Below are 18,933 nucleotides of genomic sequence, written 5' to 3' on the forward strand. Positions count from 1 at the left end.
TGAATGAAGTTTTTGGAAGCAGAGAGAGGCTGGTAGCTGCCAATACAAACTCTGCAACTAGCAGCTCCTTTGCCAGCAGTAGCAGCAAAAGTCCAGAAGCAGAAATGGAATCATGACGGATCAAACCTCACACAGATGGTATATAAATGCAAAACATCAAACCAGAGTATACTTTTGGACCTCCGTTAATATGTATTCTGCACCCACTGGTTTGGAAAGTGTTTATGGAAGTGTATCACGTTTCCTGCAATCTGCAGCTTTTTTTCATCTTATGGGAGGAAAACATGGTCTTGTGGTTAAGAGATAGGAGTCAGAAATTATGGGTCCCTGCCTCTCACTAACTTGGAAAAGTTAAGTGACATGCCTGCACCTTACTTTACCTAGCACTGAAATGGGGATTACAAACACACGTGATGTGCTAACTTCACTTGTAAAGTGATCTATATAATTTGGCAGGAAAGAACTGTGCTACTGTAGAGTGTATATAAAGGATTGTAATGAAGAATGGATTTCTTTTTAGTTACAAATGAAAACTCTTTCAACTGAAAATTGCCATAGTATTTAAGTCAAGGGCTGAACAAAAACACTTTTAGTGTAAGTAGTCAAACAATGCTTAAGTTCCCCCAGAGTAATCTGAGGATGGACTGTTTAACAAATTTCCAGTATCGCTTTTGAAAGATTAACATCTTATTTTAAATCTCTTAGAACAGTGTTTTTCAACTGGTGGATGGCAACCGCTAGGGGGAGGGAGGTGAAAGGCAATTGAGGGCCGTGAAGCACTGTAAAACTACCATATAAAGAAAATCTCACTCCCTAACCCTTCAACGTCAATTATTCTGTAAACTTCTCAAATTATACAGGTTTATTGTTGTGATCCCTCCCCCCACCAAGTAAATGGAAGGGGGGTTGTAGAAATCTTTGGCTGTGAATAAAAGGTCACCAACCTGAAATAGTCTTAGAATATGAAACTCATAACCAGCCATAGGCTTTGGCCATTACACAAAGTTATGGGTATTCTTTAAATACAGTATCTTAGACTACTAAACGCATGCAACTATCCCACATTCTTATTAAACTGGAGGGAACACAGAGAGGGCTTTTAAGCAGTCTCTAATTAGGTTTGCCTAATTATGGCATGGGTTAGGATAGCAGTAGCTAATGGGTAATGGAAAGCTCTACGTGGTGTGTACTTAATCTTTAAACAACACTGCTTCAGTATGTGCCATTTTAAAATAAGAAAGACACACCAAAGTAAATCCTGCCAGGATAAAAATAAAAAGGGTGGTTTGTACTTATCCCAGTGCTGGCTGCCTGGGGTGGTGGACTTGCTGTCCTGTCCCAACCTCTAGCTTGCTGATTAAAGCAGGAACTCTCAGGTTTGTCTATTCTTGCCATAGCTTGCCCCCTTGCCTGTGTGCTTTAGTTCTTCTTGTATACTCCAGAGGAGTGCTGATCACTGGATTTTTTTTTTTCCCCCCAAGTAGTCCATCCCTAACATAGTCCTGACATTGTTTGTTTCATTCTGTCTTGACTCCAGTCTTCTTATTAAAGTATCTTTCTGTCACTTAGGTTTGGCTAGATGGTGGGGTTTTTGGTTGCCAATATCTCACAATAAAGTTTCCGCTTCTGGGATGATGATCTGTGAGAAATTCAGTTTCTGGTTTCTTTTTAAAATGAGGCTAGACTGTGTGGTATTTTGTTTGTTTGTTTTTTACCAATATACTGACTTATACCAGTATATGCCCTAGTGCAGTTGTAATTACACAAAGGTGACACGCAGCTTATTTCCCTTTCCCATGCGGGAATAACTTTGTACGTAGTAGGGCAGTTGTACTGCTTTAGCTTTATCAGTATAGATTAAAAACAAACTAGGAAGCTTTTATTAAATTCCATACTCCTTGGGCTTGGTCACTGGTGCCTTTTTTTAATTGATGATGCATATTTGAGCCCCCAGGAGTTGAGAAAGTACTGTATTGTCAATTAATACTATTATGTTTTCAGCTAATTGTCTTGTAACTTTTGGAAGGGGGAAAAAAATCAATCAGTAGGTAAAACCTGCTTTTGTTTGTGCACCTAGATTCAGTTAACAAGGGATCTCCTTTTGTACAAGTGAACTTTACTTTCTGCTTTTCAAGGTAGGAAGTGTAGAAGTAGTTCAGTGCCTATTTTCAAAGGCTTTATGCTTATGGATAGTCTGTCTTTCATATAATGGAGTGTTTGCTAATCCTATGCTCCTTTAGTGGCTGAGATGCAAATTATGTTTCTCCAAAGCAGTTGTGCTTACTGTAAAAAAAATACCTGGACTTTTCAGAAACTAAGGGTGTGCTGCACTTCCAGCTTGAATTTATTTTCCAGGTGCTTTTGCCATGTAAATATATGAGCCCTACTGCCACCATGGGCTGCCCAGAGCATACCCACCCAGCTGTGATCGGAAGATCTGACTTCCCCTGGTTTGATAATCATGCTGGGCCTGAGGTATAAAAGTCATCCAGCTGCTTGCCCAGAGGCAGAAACTTGGGTCACCTAGGGAAACTTTAGGTGCCACGAGTTTAGATAGAAGGCAAGTGGGGGATTGCAGGCATCTAACTACCTCTGTAGGTCTGACCCCCTTGCCAATTTCTGTAAACAAAACCCCAGTAGATACTCATTTACATAGTACATCCTCTTTCCACTCAATGCTCCTTATGTATTTTGCCCCCACTGTGTCCCACAGCCTGAATACATATAGGCAGTCTGTTACCCCACCCCCACACCTATGATTAGTTCAGCAGCTACCCATTGCATTTTCACCAGGATCTGTATGTCTTTAACCATGTAAAGTGCCTACAAGGGATACAAGCAAGGGCTGGGACTTAACAAAATCAAAGTTTGGGCTGGAGACATTTCAGCAAAGTTCCTGTTCGTAGTGCAAGTCACTCTTCCTCAGCTGTGGTATCTCTCTTCAAACTGTTCTTTCCCAGAGGAAGCTCTACAGTTTTCAAGTAATTGAGTAAGAGACTGTTTAGAATAACCAGAGCGCTCCTTTTGCCATGCTTGATGTTAAATTCAACCTGGTTGACAGGCCCTCAGCAGCCATTTTATTAAAACTGGCTCTGAAATGACAGTTTTTCAAAATAAATTTTGTGTATAATGCTTAACTGCATGGGGACAGTACCAGCAAGCCCTACAAAGGCAGAATTGGGTTAGGAGTGTGGCACATGTTGAGACACATACTGAGGATCTGCAGTTTTCCATTGTGGTCTGGAAAAGCATAAATTCAGAAACTTTCAAAAGGGAGACTTGTAATTATGAGAGAGCACCTTAGAAAAGAGCCACATTTTAATTTTTCCAAAAGGAAAACAGGTTTGAATGAAATACATTTTCATTCCATAAATACATTAGCAGCAAACCCTCCCATCATCACCAGCACCTCACATGGCTACGGTTTAATAATGAGTAATATACACTAGCTGGACAATTTCAAGCCTCTGGTGTTCTGAAAGCCAAGTCAACCCATCAAAACTGAACATATGGAATTAAGTAGGATCACTACATGCCTCATCTCCTATTGAACTGGAAATTAAGAGGCAACACTTATCTGAAAGCCAAATGTTGGTCTCCTATACAATTTTGTGCTCAGGTAATTGTGTTATCCACCATGAGTGCTGATTTCACGGACTGTTTTTTAACCAAAGCATTTAATTTGTACTTCTAGAAGGAAAGCTGAGCATTCAAATTCTCTGTATTATGCTCTGAGCCTCAGAGAGAGAACACAAACCCCTTTGAATTAAAGTGTCAAAATACACAATCTTTTTTTTCTTTTAAATCCCCAACATACTTTCATGGCTTTGGCAGTTCAAGATGTTGGCTCACAGGTTCCTATGGTAACCAAATCTCATTTTTGTTTCATGATTCTTCCATCCAAAGAACGGAGCAAGGTGACTCTCTTATCCTGTCAGTGTTTATGAGCAAAATATATGAAAGACAAGAGTCAGTCTGCACAGTGTATTTTTATGATCTCCTTACTAGAAACTGTTCCTTGTCAACTGATAAGTGCGTCATCCATTCTTATTCAGAGTTTTAGCCATAGGGCTTATTAAATAGGGATATAATGTTTCATGGATAAAAACATGATGCTTGGGGAAAGGGGAGTGACTTTTCCTCCCTCTTCCATCATTTATGTCCAGAGAGAGAGTCATCTGTCGAATACACTCCACTGTTAATCCTACAGTCTTCAGTCCTCACTGACTCTATTAATTCTTCCTCCTCCGAATCCTCCTCTTCCTGGGCTGAGAGACTGGATGTGGGGCCTTTACAGATTTTTAAGTGGCGAGTGAGGTGATATTTGGTTAGATAAGCCTTGGAGCATTTTTCACACACATAGTCCCTCTTTCCTTCATGGGAGTTGAGATGTTTCTTCAGGTGATTTGTCCTCAGGAACAGCTTGTCACACCTGGGACACTTGATCTGCCGTTCTCTACAACGGATTGAAAAAAAGTTTGGTTTTCCTCATGAGACACAGCAGCTATACATTAACAGGTCTTGTTTAAGTGATTAGAGGAGTTTGGAGAAAGGGGGTTGCTTAAAATAGTGATTAAATTATAACAGTGATTAAAAGAAACCAGTTTACAAATGATTTCACATAGGGGGTGAGACATCTGCACAGGGTTTACAAGCCACTCTGTGCACACAAAGGCTCCATATCCTCAGTGTAGGTTGCTTTGTCACACTGGCAATAAATCTACTAGGGCCAACAACTGTACAGCCTCGTTATAAAGCTCTTCTAGGGTAGAATTCATTGACCAGAACAGTTTGGTTAACCAAAACTCCATACTGGCGCAGGAACTTGGAAGGATGGTTACCCTGGTACCAGGGATCTGCCTGTTGTTCCTAGGAAGAACTGTCCAAATTTGGCAAAATTATTTCTTTGAAAAATCTCTGTTCAGTAGACACATATTAAGAGGTTGGCAGCTAAATTCTCTAAAGATTCTGTCTGCACTGCTCCATACCGGAGCTCAGCATTGGTGCTCATGGCCAGCTGCTGTGATACCAGAACTGGGAGCAGGGAGACTCCCTGTCCTGTGCTGTCAAATATTCCCTAACTATCTCAGACACTGTGGAGAATAAATCGGCCTGACAAATGCAGGAAGGACAAGAACTGGGAGGGGGATGGGTGGAGGCATTAGATTCAGCAAGGAGCTCAGGGGGCAGGGGAAGACAGATTGGCTGCGGATCTCAGGGTGGAGACTGGGACTGCTTGGACAAAGACTGGGATGAGGAGTTGATAGGTGAGAATGCTAGTGAGAGGCTGTGGCATGCTTTCTGATTCTGCATGGTCACACTGGAATTTGGAGAGTTTTCAGCTGAGAATTAGGGACAAAAATCAGTGGATTACCTTCCTTCCCAAAACTGAGGGTTGAGAATGCTATTACACAATGCAAGCAGGATGATTTGGGTTTTCTCTCTAGTAAGAAAAGCAAATTTTGCAGAAGCCTTGGAAGGTTCAATGGTAGCTTTCCTGTCAAAATATTCCATCCCCAACAGATGGCCAATAACACAGCCATCCTAGAGTTGATCAAGATGCACTTCCCCATAACCTAGAGTGATATTTATTTTCTGAGCATGTCCACAAAGTATTCTGTATTGTTTACGCCATAGGCCTGCTCTAGACTTCCTGCTGGTTAGCTGCCATACTTGAGGTCACTTACTGTGTGTGGGTGAGTACATGCTGCTTGAGGTCCTGCCTCCGCATGAACAGCTTATCACAGTAATCGCACTTCAGGTTCTTCTCCCCAGTGTGGATAACCATGTGCGATTCCAGGTGAGCTTTTTGGGTGAACGACTTGTCACAGAGGGCGCAGCGATAATTTTTCTGACCTAGAATTGCACACACACACAGTGACAATGAAGTCTGCAAAAAAAAATCATCATTCACTTCAGAAAAATCTTTCCCTGAAACAGGTTAAGAACTCACCTGTCTATTTCTGCAGCTCTGTTTCAAACTCAGCATGATGACTTATTAAAACAGCAGTCTGGGCTAGCCATGCAAGAAATCAAAATTTGACACCTGAGCTCAATTCAATCACTCCAGAGTTGGGAGCTTTATAAAGAGGCAGGATACCCAGAGACGCTGTGCAATTACCTTTGCAATTGCAGCGTAGATAAGGTAAATCTAATCAAGAGTTTGTATAATCAAATATTTTAAGCACTTTGGGGTACATCTGAATGGAAAGTACTCTTACAGTTAGAGTGCTGTCATTGAGTGTTCAGTACTTGACCTGAAGACTGGTATTTCAAGGTTAAGAATTGGGACACTGAACACTCAAACACTGCCTCAGTCCTATTGCTGGTTTGGCCTTCTGGGTAATCTTGAGCAAGTCTACTAATGGCTTTTAGCCAAGATAGCTGACTGCCAGATGTTGGGACTAGGCAACAGTGGATGGATCAGTTGATAATTGCCCTGTTCTGTTCATAGCACCTGGAATTGGCCACAGTCGGGAGACAGGATGCCATTCTTATGTTCTTACATCCCTTTACCACTCTGTTCCAGTTTCCCCATCTGTAAAATGGGGATAATGATGCTTACAACAAAAACTTTGAGCTATACTGATGAAAAGTTATATATAGGAATTAGTAATTACCACCACCACCAGGTACCCATTTAACTAAGGCAGTCTGCAAAGATATTTACCTTTCAATTTCCTGCCTTTAAAAAGTTCATGTTGTAAACAAGCCTACTTTGTGGCTCCTATAGTCCTATTGTGCAGAGCAAAGTAATTTATCCTAGGATTTCGGGCTGAAGCCATAAACCTCAAGCAATATGTAACTGGTGCCATCCACAGACTGACAGCTTATTTAGATTTAGCCTCTGAGGAATGAAGAGTCTGGATAAAGGCTTGGTTATGTACCTCAATGTGATTAAACCAGTGACTGAGGAGTTAAAGCTGGCACAGATGGATTACTGAGTAAAGGCAGTTACCACCTGACAAGTGTTCAGCAGTTGACATGGAAATGAGATGGTGGTCTTAGTTCAGTTCCTAGTGGATAGGTGTCCATATCACAAAACCCCCAACATAACTGGCACTCATGTTAGCAGTCTCAGCACATAAGGTCAAGAACTGAATGGACCTGGAGACTGTTACTCTCTCAATCCATAGGCAGGCCCTGGATACTGAGGTGCTGGGGGTGTTATCAGTACCTGGAGACAGAGACAGTGCTTCCAGGTCAAGGCTGAAGCACGTAGAGGCAGCAGCTGGGGTAAGTGCATTGCTGCTGTATGTATAGGGCCTATTTTGTGAATGAACAAAGGATTTCAGTCTCCGGGGCTGATAATCTGGCACCTTTTGCCAGCAGTAAGTTTACTTCAATTCAAACAACACTTTGTGAAATGGCATCTTAAAGTCCAACTCAGGCCATCTGCCTTACCTGTATGTATCTTGAGGTGAGTCCGGAGGTTGCTGGGATCGCTGAAAGCTTTGCTACAGAAATCGCACTTGTGTGGCTTCATGCCCATGTGTCCCATGAAATGGACATGAAGTTTGGAAGGAGAAATGAAAGCTTGGGGGCACATGGAGCACTTCCACTTCCTTTCCTTACTGTGGCCCGATCCATGATTGCTGCTGTGCCCCTGGCTGGGGAGGTGGTTATGGATGTGACTGCTCAGATGGGCCTTAAACTCTGTGTAGGAAGTGCATTCCTTTCCACAGTGACAGACGTGCACATCTGGGTGTTCAGGGACACCTGTAACCCAAAAGCATTTCTTTTGATTAGACACACCATTCCTTCACACACTCAAAACATTTGCTGGCCCACTTTATAACATGGCTGCATACTTTCCCCAATTTTTCTGATATTACATATAATCAAGTGCTGTGGTTTTCCTACAGCTTGTTAAATTGAGTCTTATGCATGCTTCAAAGGGTATCAACAGACTACAGTGGCTTATGGTACCTGTTCTACCCACGAACCTTGGGAACACCAACTAAGTGATTCATAAGCTACAGGACGGATGAACTGCACTTCAAGTGAAGTAATAAGCTCAACAGACAAAGGTCTGGGCAATCAGAATTCTTTCACTGACTCAGTCACTCACTGTGCTACCTTGAACAAGTTTCTGTGCCTCGGTTTCCCCACCTGTAAAAGGGTGATAGTGATACATATTCACATTTGTAAAGTGTTTGGGATCCTTGGATGAAAGGCATTATATAAGTGTAATATATTAATCGTAGTAATAGTACTGAGCCAAATTCTGGTAGATCTTATTCAGTTAACTTCAATGGAAGTTTTGCCTCAATAAAGATTAAATACAGCTGGATAAGGACTTTAGATTTTGGTCTATCGTAGTCTAACAGAATTATGGGCAGGAACAGCATCCTCCAACCCTTGAAGTCCAATGAACAAGCAACAGTCATTTTAAATTCTTTCCTTCTTTGTGCTTGGTTCCTCCTGCTTGAAAACTAAAGGTGGACCTAGAGTTCCCTTGTTAATCAGTGCTGGCATCTATCAGGCTCTCAACTAAGCCATGCAGGTGAAGGGAAGCTTGCACTGCATTTGGTACTATACAATAGTTTGGCTCAGTGCCCTCATCCTTCTGCAAGCGCTAAGTTCTCCATCATTTGTTATGTGGAAATTTAAACTATGAAGAGCATTACACCAATATCTGTTATGACCACTAAAAATCTTGAGAATCTTACACATCCTATTATTGCCTCTCCCAAGTTATGGATGACAGAGAAACAACTCTCTCTGTCCCACTGGAATATGAAATCTTTTCATTCTGATCAGAGAGAAATTAAAGGGCTGTGATAGCAATAGTGAAGAACCTGTTATTTACACGTAGTGAATTGGAATTTATAGGAATACAATGCCACTCACTACCAAGTGCTGACAAAAAACTTAAGGAAATCCCAACTCACATCCCAGAGGCAGCATATAAAAGGGAGCTCATGTTCGACTTAGTAAAAGCAAATAAATGTGCCTGTCTTCTTACCAATCTGTCTAGCATAATCCCGACTGTAATAAAAGAGAAGCTCTTGTTCAGGAGGGATGTCCCGTGAGGTGCAGAAGTACATTTTTCCATCATGGGGATAAGCTACCAGATTCTGCTCTTCCCGATTCCTACACCAACAAAGGAGACTTTAAACACCTTTCAAAATTGTCAGATTTGCTTTTTGTTCCCAAGCTATCAGTAGTATTAAAAGACAATGGAATCTCCTTAAAGAACTCTAAGCATCTTGTGGAGAATTTTCATTTCAGAAACAGTTCTTCTCAACTGCAATTCTACCACTTCCCTCATTCTTTATTACTAGGGATGATGACATGAAGCTCATTTATTCCTATTGCTTAGTTCCCTATAAAGTCATTGAGTATTTGTGACATCACAATTGGTTGCTGTGAAAACAACTGACATCAGAGAGAGCAAACTGGAGGAAACGAGCAGATGACCTCTTAAGAGACCTAAGACCCTTTTTCATGCTAATGCCCCTAATAAAAAAGGCAAGGGAAGAGAAATACAAAATGAGTCTTATAAGCAGAATTATCTGAATTTAAAGCACTTGCAAAGTTTTCCAGGAGGCAATAATGTCTTGCTAGCCTTGCAGATCAACTAGGTAGAACATGCAAGCAGCACTGCACCACTTTGCTAGAAGACCCAAAGCCAGGAACAACTTGATTCCCATTCACTAGCCTGATGAAGTGAATTACAGAGGAGACCTGCTTTGTGTCTCATGGAGTAATAGGGAAAATATTATATCCTTCCTTCTGACCCACTCAGGGAGAAAGGAGAAAGGTAATGAACCCCAGAACAAAGGGATGGTGTTGGCCCACACTGCAGTACCTGGAGCATCTTATCAGTAAAGGTATAAAGCAAAAATGCAAGCAAATGCCATCTTAACAGATATATTTTAAAAGGTGTGAGGAAGGGAAGAGACAACAATAGACCACCATATTCACAAAAGCAGCAGCTGGCATAAGGCTTAAAAGGACAAATGACTAGATTCAATTCACAGGTTTGGAGTGATGCTTTACCATATAATTAGTTTCCCCCATAATACCCTGCCCAGCCTCTTGCTTGCTGCTTTTCTGATTTTCTCCTAGCAACAATCCCAGCTTCCTAGAAATCCCTCAAAGGCTCACTCAGCACCACTCTTTAATTATCACATAGGGCAGCCGCTGCAGTGGGCTGCACATTCACTCTTCAAAATTTCTCTAGGCCATGGGCAGACTTCAGAGTCACATGGAGTCAAGGGGACTGACTGTTTGCACCAACCCTCCCCCTCCCTCACAGTCCTTTAACTCCAGCTTCACTCCACGCCTGCCCCTACTCCCCTGCCCTGTACCCCTACCCCTCACTTTCCCTTTTCCTTCCATTTAGTTGATCCCCTTGTAAACAACCCCTTCCAAATAAACAAATAATGGAACTAACATGACATTTGCCACCAACACGTTCACTCTACTTGTGTTCTACCCCCACCCCCACCCTGTGTCTGTCTGGTCTATTTAGACAATGTCTCATTGTTTCCTTGTACATATCAAACCCCTCCTCTTCCTCCCCCCCATCTGTCTGTATCCATCTGTTGTCTCTTGCCTTATCATAGATCATAAGCTTTTTATGGTACGGACTGTCTTTTTGTTCTGTGTTTGTACAGTGCCTCGCACAATGGAATCCTGGACCACAGGTGCATGGGGCTCCTATGCACTATGGTAGTACAAATAATGCAGTCTTTTTTTTTTTTTATAAAGGACAACACCATAGGGTCCAAATCTGCTCAATCTGGGTAAACATAGCTCTCACCGGGCTCTGCGTACAAACATCATCCAGTTACACTCGTTTTCATCGGTTGTAATGATGTAGAACTCCAGGACGTCATTGTGGTACATCTGACAGCAAAGACAAAACAAACAGTGTCAGGATAATAAGTGGCAATGACTTTGGTCAGAGCTCATCCCTTTCTTTAGGAGAGGAATTGCTTTCCTCCCACACAACTGCTATCTGACTTCACTATGTCTTTCCCGTGCTGCCCCCAATGGTGAACCAAGCCATAACAATATAGGGGCACCTAAGCTACAGGAAGTGATTTAATGTAATTTCTTCTCCAAGCTTGTCTTCAACCTCAGAGGGTAACACTGTACCTTGCACAGAAGTTCCCTGATCCCTCCATCGAACAGGCCTTGCAACAATCACAAATCCTTGGTGTAGAGAGAAAAGAGTCATACACCATTGGGACCTCATATTCCTAATGGGAGCCGCCGCCACCACCACCACATCACAAATCCCTCCCCCACCTGCGCCCCCCCACCCCTCAGGTTAGCACAAACATCCTGACCCCTAGGGACCAAGCTAGAGACTGACGTATGGTGATGCCTGACACCGCAATCACTAGTCTTAAAATCTGCTCATTTATTTGAATATTTTTCTCCTCCCCGCTTCCATTTAGGCTTTTGACAAATATTTTCATCTGCTTTTCTAACAGGCCAAGCTTCAGGAACAGTGGTATCTTGTGGCTCTCTCCAGCTACTTGCTCCACACAGCTCAAATATTAACCACTGTATTTTTAAATATTTTTTAAATGATAGTCAGTAACTGCAGTTAACAAAGGTTTATCTGATTTACAATGAATGAATGCAATTCATTTTTCATCACCTCTAATAGCATTAAAATGAGAAAAAGATTGCACGGCGGTAAGTGAGGGTGTAAGTATGTACACCAGAATGAAGGTTAAAATGATTCGTTGGCCTGAATTAACTGTTAGTCTTTAAGACTGTTACCTCTGCATAGTCACCCTTGTGGGACTGGTGCCTCCTGGCATCAAGCTGTGGGAAATCTTTACAGTAATGTTGATTGTGGCCATTCACCCTCCCTCCCCATCATGGAGAGTTCCAAGGGTATAAAAATGGGAGTGGCCCCATCCACCCCTCAGTGGCTTTCCTACGTTTGGAATTCTTGACCTGAGAATTTGGGATGGAGAGTGAATATGCAGATTTGACACTTTTGAAGAACAATTGCTGGTAAGTAACCTCTCTCTTCGAGTGGCCTCTGTGTACTACTGCTTGTGGAGATTAGCAAGCAGTACAAATACTATAGAAAGGCGGGCTGAGGAGTTCTATGTGAACAAGGAATGCAAAATTGATAAAACTATGTGGCGTGTCAAAAGAAGTTACAATATTTCACTCTTACAGATCAGACCTCAGTGAGAATTTTTTTGCTGCAGACACCTACAGTTTCGAGTAACAGCTTTGCAAATTCTATGAAAAAAAAAAAAAAAACGTAAGACATGCACTGGATGCTGCCTTTGGATCAGTTGACTATGTTAGACGTTACCAGATGAATGAACATGTGCAAGTTCATAGACTAGACTTATAAGGGAGACTTGGGGAAATATAGACAAGTTAGCAGCCAGTGTAAGATGAAAATAGAGATTAATTGAGACAGAGTACTGTCAAGAAAGAGTGGTGCCTTTGTAATCAATCAGTTTTATGGCGGTCATAGACATAAGCCTGGATAAAAGTAACAACAGGTACCACTGGTAAGGAGCCTGTCTGTGTACAAAAATCTAGCTATAGACATGAATGCACCAATGACCTGATGTCCACGACACATCAGGAAACAGTTCACACACCCGCTCTCGCTCTCTCTCTCTTTTTTTTTTTTTAAATTTGCTGCTTAAATGAAAGCATCCCATGGATATTTGTGGTGAGTTGAACTGGAATAATATGGCTATACCACAAAGAGAGAGAATATAATGCCAATGTCACCTTATTGGTAGCAATTGCTATGTGCTGACTGGCCAAGGAATAGCAAACACATCAAAAATCCCAAGGAATTGTTCTTAATGTCAGCTGAGAATCCCAATTTTACATGTTAAGTGCTTTCCCACTGGGCACTGAGACTGGAGGGAAGTTTAAAACAATATGAAGACACTTTCACAGGACCTGTACCTGACACAGATTGCCTGCTACACACAGAGGATGAAAATCCAAGGTCTTCCTGGCAATGCAGTAGAATAGATTCCAAAGACATGGCACCAGATGGCTTAATCTAACCAGAACTGAGACTTCTGGTGCAAAGGCAGCATGGTCCTGGAGAGGCTGCCACTTTTTTTTTTTTCTTTAAATAATAAAGCATTGCTCCTTGGAAGCTCAGAGCTGTTAATATGCAGTTGACTGAACATAAACAGAAGCAGCATGCAGAACCAGTAATCCAGCATCAGAAGATGATAGGGGTGTGGACTCCAGGAAAGCTTTTTGTGGCCTGTCTTCAGAACAAAGCACTGACACTGGTGTTTGGAACCTAGCTGTCTCTGGGTACCAATGGCCTTGGATGGTTTCAAAGTCAGGACATTAGCACTGGATTAGCAATTGTATTCATTCCCAGAGTTGCAGCACTGAATGAGACTCAGTAGGTACTGAAGCCACCTCAGTCTGGGCCTGGGAATGGTTTCCAAGGTTTCAGTGCTGAGGGTATCTTGGCACAAGGACATCTCAGCTAGGGTTTCAGAGCAAAGAAAGCTCATGGCAGCTCCTACTAAGAACCTTGACCTGGTTTCAGAAACAGTTCTACTGATTTTGTCTAGAGGGACTCCCACAAAAGAAATACCTATATCCTCATTCACCTATCGTGCAGGTCCTTCAAGTAAACCATCAGCAGACATCACCTTTGGGTACTATTTAGATAAGACTAAGTATCTGACACTGGAGGGAAAACACACTTCTGGGACAAGAGACCCAGATTTGGGAGTGATGACTCAGTAGACACAAAGAATCAGGGATTACAGTGTCAGTAGTGCCAGGATTTCAGCATCAGACTTGGTCATTCTAGATAGATCTGCAGACCTCTGAGCCATTTAAACTAGGAACAGAATCCCACTGCATGTGTTTCTCCTGGACTTGCACAGCTGGATCCTCAGTACTTCACTGCCACATGTAGAGTTGATGGTATTAGAAAGTCAAGAGTGACAGAGCTGGTGCTAAAAAGTCAAGGGTGTCAGAATCAGTTGACCTTGAGAGATCAGGAAACCTTGATGACACTTATGGATGGCCCAGAAAGGAAAACTAAAGGTTTTAAGTGCTTTCCTACATCAAATGTCCTATCACTTTGGTGGGGACTCCACACAGTCTGCAATGTAACCAAATAAAACAGTGCTGACTCTAGAAGTACAAATGAGAACTCAGTGTGCAACACTATGGAATATTGGTCATCACAAGTAGCCCACTCCAGGACCTAGCCCTAGACTAGAGAATGTTCCATTATGTTACAAGTTTAACTGTCAGTGCATTGTGTTATATCAGCTGTCACTAGGTGGCCTGGCAAAGGCCATATTGCATAGCTGGTATCATATACATCAGGGGTCAGCAACCTTTCAGAAGTGGTGTGCCAAGACTAATTTATTCACTCTAATTTAAGGTTTCACGTGCCAGTAATACATTTTAACGTTTTTAGAAGGTGTCTCTGTATAATATATAACTAAACTATTGTTGTATATAAAGTAAATAAGGTTTTTAAAATGTTTAAGAAGCTTCATTTAAAATTAAATTAAAATGCAGATCTTATCAGTTTAGTGTGATCTTTTCCTTGCTGAGTTTTCCAATGTCTGGCATGTATTTGGATACTTGAAGCTGCACACAGGCTTGTGAGTGATCAGTTGTTAACCGGCTCCGAGAGGGACAGAGGACAGATTTCATGTGTGAAAATACCTGTTCACACAGGTATGTGGATCTAAATGCTGAAAGAACTGCAAACGCAATTTTCTTCAAACAGTTAAATTTCACTGGCAGTGAGGTCCAGCAGGTCAGAATAGAGGCCCCATGATCTCTCTCAGTAGCTTTAAGTGCACTTTGCAGATCTCCAAACTTTGATGCCCACAATTCTGAGTGTTTTAACTGAATGAGCTGCATTTTGAAATCTTCAACACCCATCCACTGAAATACAGACAAATCCAAGTCGCTTTCATTGAACTTTTCAGGTTTAATTAGAAAAGAAAGCATTGAGCCAAATCGCTGGAAATCTTGAAATCTGTCAGAAAATTATGATTCCAGTTCTTGCATGTACATTCCAATCTCATCAACACTGACGGTGCAACGTGCCAATAGCTCTTTTATGTGTTGGAAGTAGCGGAAAGTCGAAGTTCAAATATCCCGAGAAAAAAATGCTAGTTATACAACAAATGCCTTCCAGGTTTCATAAAGATCCAGAATCGTTTGCCCTGCACCCTGGAGATGGAGGTTGAGTTCATTTAGGTGAGAGGTGATGTCAGTTAGAAACATGAGCTTACACAGCCATTTGTCATCATCCAGTTCGGGGTAGTTTTGTCATTTTTCCGACAAAAAGGCCTTGATTGCATCAAAACAGTTTACAAAGCACACCAAAACCTTGCCACGACTTAGCCACCAAATGTTGCTGTGAAGTGGAATGTCATTATAAGCAATGTCCATCTCTTCTAGCAGTTCTTGAAACTGTCTGAGAGTCAAAGCAGATCGAGCAACAAGGACATTCACAATTTGCACCACAGTATTCATCACATTATTAAGCTCTGAATTAGAAATTGTAGCACACAGTATTTCTTGATGGATAATACAGTGAAATTTGACTGTCAGGTGGCCAATTTGATCTTCAAGTAACTTTACAAATCCCTTCTGTTTTCCGACCATGGGAGGAGCACCATCTGTTGTCACACAAAATATTTTTCTGATGTCAACTCCTCATTCTTCAAAATGGTTTACAAAAGTTTCTGCTATATCTTCCCCTTTTGTTGCGCCATGCAGGGAACAAAGTTCCTCTTGGATTTCACCGGAAGCACAATATCTTGCAACAACTGCCAAACGTGGAACACTGTTTATATCCACGTTCTCATCAACTGCAACGCTAAACACTGCTGTGTCTTTTAATGCAGTTGTCTGCTTTTCGTTAATGTTTTCTGCCATTTCGCTTACGCATCTCTCAACTGTTGTGGCAGAGACAGGCAGTTCTTTTATTCTAGATACGCATCTTTATTTGGCAAATCATTGAACAAAACCTCTGAACTGCTGAGGAAAACTTCTTTTATATATTCCCCATTTGTAAACGGCTTTCCGTTTGTTGCAGTGCACTGTGCAATCTTGTAATTTCCTTCTGTGGCTTGATTTTAACTTACACTTAAGCATTTTAAAAACACTGCTTTGCTTTTCATATCCTGCTACCGCCTTTTTGATCAATTGAGTCTTGTCTGCTTCATCAAGAAAGGTTCTCTTGTGCTTCGTTTGAAAATGTCGAACACTTGATGTGCGACAAACAGAAAGCACATACAGCATGGTCCTTCTTTTGAATAAATCCAATGTGTCTGTCCAAGAAGGCTGAATGAATGGACATCTAACTTTGCTTTCTTAGGAGCTGACATTTTGTCACATGTACCCCTCAACTTACAGTGGAAAAAAAAAATCGCGACAGATGGCACACACAATGTCAAAAGTAATGCGCTGTTCCATGTGACATGACAGTGATATAAGCAGCAAATCAGGACTTAAAAATATTCCAGTAGAGTGGTGCTGGAACAATTTTTAAGGTGGGGGTGCTCAGCTGCACCCCCTCTTGCCTGTCCGCACACCTCACTGCCCCAGGCTGGGGCCAGTGGACCACAGCTGGGGGCAGCTACAGAGCCCTGGACCAGCGGCCGGGACCCCAGGATGGCAACAGAGCCCCTGGGACTGGTGGCCGGGACCCGCAGTGGGCTGAGCGGGGCTGGTGGATGGGACCGGCAGCTGGGACCCCAGGATGGCAGCAGAGCCCCCGGGACCGGTGGCCGGGACCCGGGCAGTGTGAGTGCCACTCAAAATCATCTTGCGTGCCACCTTTGGCATACATGCCATAGGTTACTGACCCCTGATATACATATACCCCCCACAAAAACCGCCTTGATTTGGGGGTGGGTTAAAGAGAAGAGAGCATTCAAGTCACAGTTAAAACCACCACTAACTGGCAGTTTTGACACTGACATAAGATTTAGGGAGATTTGACATATGCTGACCTTCCAAATGTGATTGGTTGTCTTGTCTGTCCAATCTGCTACTTCCAAAGAGTGACTCTGTTGCCCAATCAGAGGTCCAAAGCAAGTCCTCACAGGAATGGTCTCCCGAGTCCACACACCTATCAGCAGAAAGGCACTGACTGCAGAATCAATTATTTAAACAACAAGTCAAACAACTAAAAGATGCAATGTTTGTGAGATAATGTTCTGAGGGTTATACCTGGGCATCAGACCATAAACCCTTGTATTCCACAAATGGGATACAATTATTATAGAAACAAGTGCCGCCACCACCACCATAACACGCCCCTGGGAGCCATTTTGTTCTAATTACAATATTTATTTTTGGCTTCTAAAGCAAGTCATTTACTTTCAGATGAGCTGTAAAACTAAGGTCATGACCATTTATGCCCATTAAAAATTTTATTGCATTTTCTGCAGAACCAGAAAATTATCATTTCAGTACCTACCTAATTCCCATGAATTTAGCCTACCTAATCCCCACGAATTGCCAGAATTGTTGCTGGGCAATGTTAAGTAGATTCTGCATTTCTCATCAGAGGCAAATGTATTTCTGTGATGAGCAGAGAAATTCCTGTATCCAGATTATTATTATTAAACATTTATATTTATAGCCCCACACCAATACATTTGATAGCTTCCAGGAGCAAAGCAGAAAGCTCACAGAGCACAAGGGTAATCTGTTCCCAACAAGAAGCATCACTAAGCAAACCAGCTTCTCTAGCTGAAGTTTCCAACTAGTCTTCAGACCCTTGGTGAGTGCAGTGCAATAATCCAATCTTAAAGTGACAAAAACATGGATTATAATAACGAGGTCCACATCTAAAGGGAAGGTCACAACCAACCTGCCAAGTGCAGATGGAAAAGACGGCACTTGAGCAATTCTACTACCAGAACATCCAGAAGCAACTAGGGATTCAGCAAGACTCCCAGACTGCAAACCTGAAGGTATGTCCACACTAAACCACTGCAGCTGTGCCTCTAGCACTTGTTTGTAGACACTACCTACACCAACAGGAGAGGTTCTCTCATCAGCACGGGTAATCCACTTCCCCAAGAGGCGGTAGCTATGTCGACCTTGCGCTGTCTACATCGGAAGGTCGGCATAGCGATGTCTCTCAGGAGTGTGGATTTTTCACACCTCTGAGACATAGCTATGCCGATATAAATTCCCAGTGTAGACCAGCCCTAACTGATGAATAGTGGTCAGATATCAACTCCGCTGTTCCTTCTGATTGTTTCCCCCAAACTACAATTGGTATCTCTGTCTTATCTAAGTTAAGCCTCAAGCAGCTTGCTCTTGTCAAGCTCCAATTTCAGCCAGACACTGGGAAAGTTACTTAACTGCAGTGTCTGGATTTGATGACATGGAGTCCTGAATCTGGGTGTAATCCACATACTGAAGGTAACAGAGCCAGTCTGCTTCACTGACTCCCTTAACTATCTAATAAACAGGAAGGATAACTTAATAAAATCCATTAAAAGAGAATTTTTAAAGCAGATGAGCAATCATCCAATACTATCTCCTCCCACACCCCAGGTGGCTTCCCCAAAAATAAAAATGGATTGCACAGACTCAAAAGCAAGTCAATCAACCCAGCTAGGGTCTGCTGGCACATCAACAGTACTAAAGCTGCTAGTAGGTCTAGCACCATGGTATCATATTGGAAACCTGATCTTCGTCCATTGCCAGGAGATAATCTTCCAACACAATTAGTACAACCGCTATACCATATTCAGGTCTAAAACCAAACTGACCGGTGTTAGGAAAGTTTGGACTCATTATTGCTAGAGCTGCCTCATCACAATCTCTTTGATAATCTTCCTAAAAAAAGAAGACTCAAGGTAGGGAAGGATTGGTAATACTGACCATGTCAAGAGAGAACATGTCAGTTCTTCAACTGGTTTAAGTCCGTCTAGTTTCTTTGACTTCAGT

The 18,933-nt window shown here is 42.1% G+C and overlaps 3 protein-coding genes across 5 annotated transcripts in view; 2 read left to right on the forward strand and 1 right to left on the reverse strand.

Annotated features, from left to right (window-relative positions):
* PWP1 (PWP1 homolog, endonuclein) overlaps positions 1 to 3,713 on the forward strand; it is a 41,994-nt gene extending 38,281 nt beyond the window's left edge. Inside the window, exon 15 of the mRNA XM_074941224.1 lies at positions 1 to 3,713. Coding sequence (XP_074797325.1) covers positions 1 to 116 — 116 coding nt within the window. The 3' untranslated portion in view covers positions 117 to 3,713.
* CRY1 (cryptochrome circadian regulator 1) overlaps positions 1 to 18,933 on the forward strand; it is a 510,254-nt gene that overhangs the window by 488,979 nt on the left and 2,342 nt on the right. The window lies entirely within an intron of this gene.
* PRDM4 (PR/SET domain 4) overlaps positions 3,367 to 18,933 on the reverse strand; it is a 26,871-nt gene continuing 11,304 nt past the window's right edge. For 2 of the 3 annotated variants that reach the window (XM_074941185.1, XM_074941178.1), the window contains exons 6-11: positions 16,977 to 17,116; positions 10,772 to 10,857; positions 8,969 to 9,096; positions 7,405 to 7,719; positions 5,688 to 5,856; positions 3,367 to 4,456 (exon numbers count right to left, since the gene is read on the reverse strand). In XM_074941185.1, the coding sequence (XP_074797286.1) occupies positions 4,153 to 4,456; positions 5,688 to 5,856; positions 7,405 to 7,719; positions 8,969 to 9,096; positions 10,772 to 10,857; positions 16,977 to 17,116 (1,142 nt within the window). In that variant the 3' untranslated portion in view covers positions 3,367 to 4,152. The remainder of the gene's footprint in view (positions 4,457 to 5,687; positions 5,857 to 7,404; positions 7,720 to 8,968; positions 9,097 to 10,771; positions 10,858 to 16,976; positions 17,117 to 18,933) is intronic. The other variant, XM_074941194.1, reaches the window with a different exon arrangement.

This window comes from Natator depressus, chromosome 1 (assembly GCF_965152275.1).
Source record: "Natator depressus isolate rNatDep1 chromosome 1, rNatDep2.hap1, whole genome shotgun sequence".
NCBI lineage: Eukaryota > Metazoa > Chordata > Testudines > Cheloniidae > Natator > Natator depressus.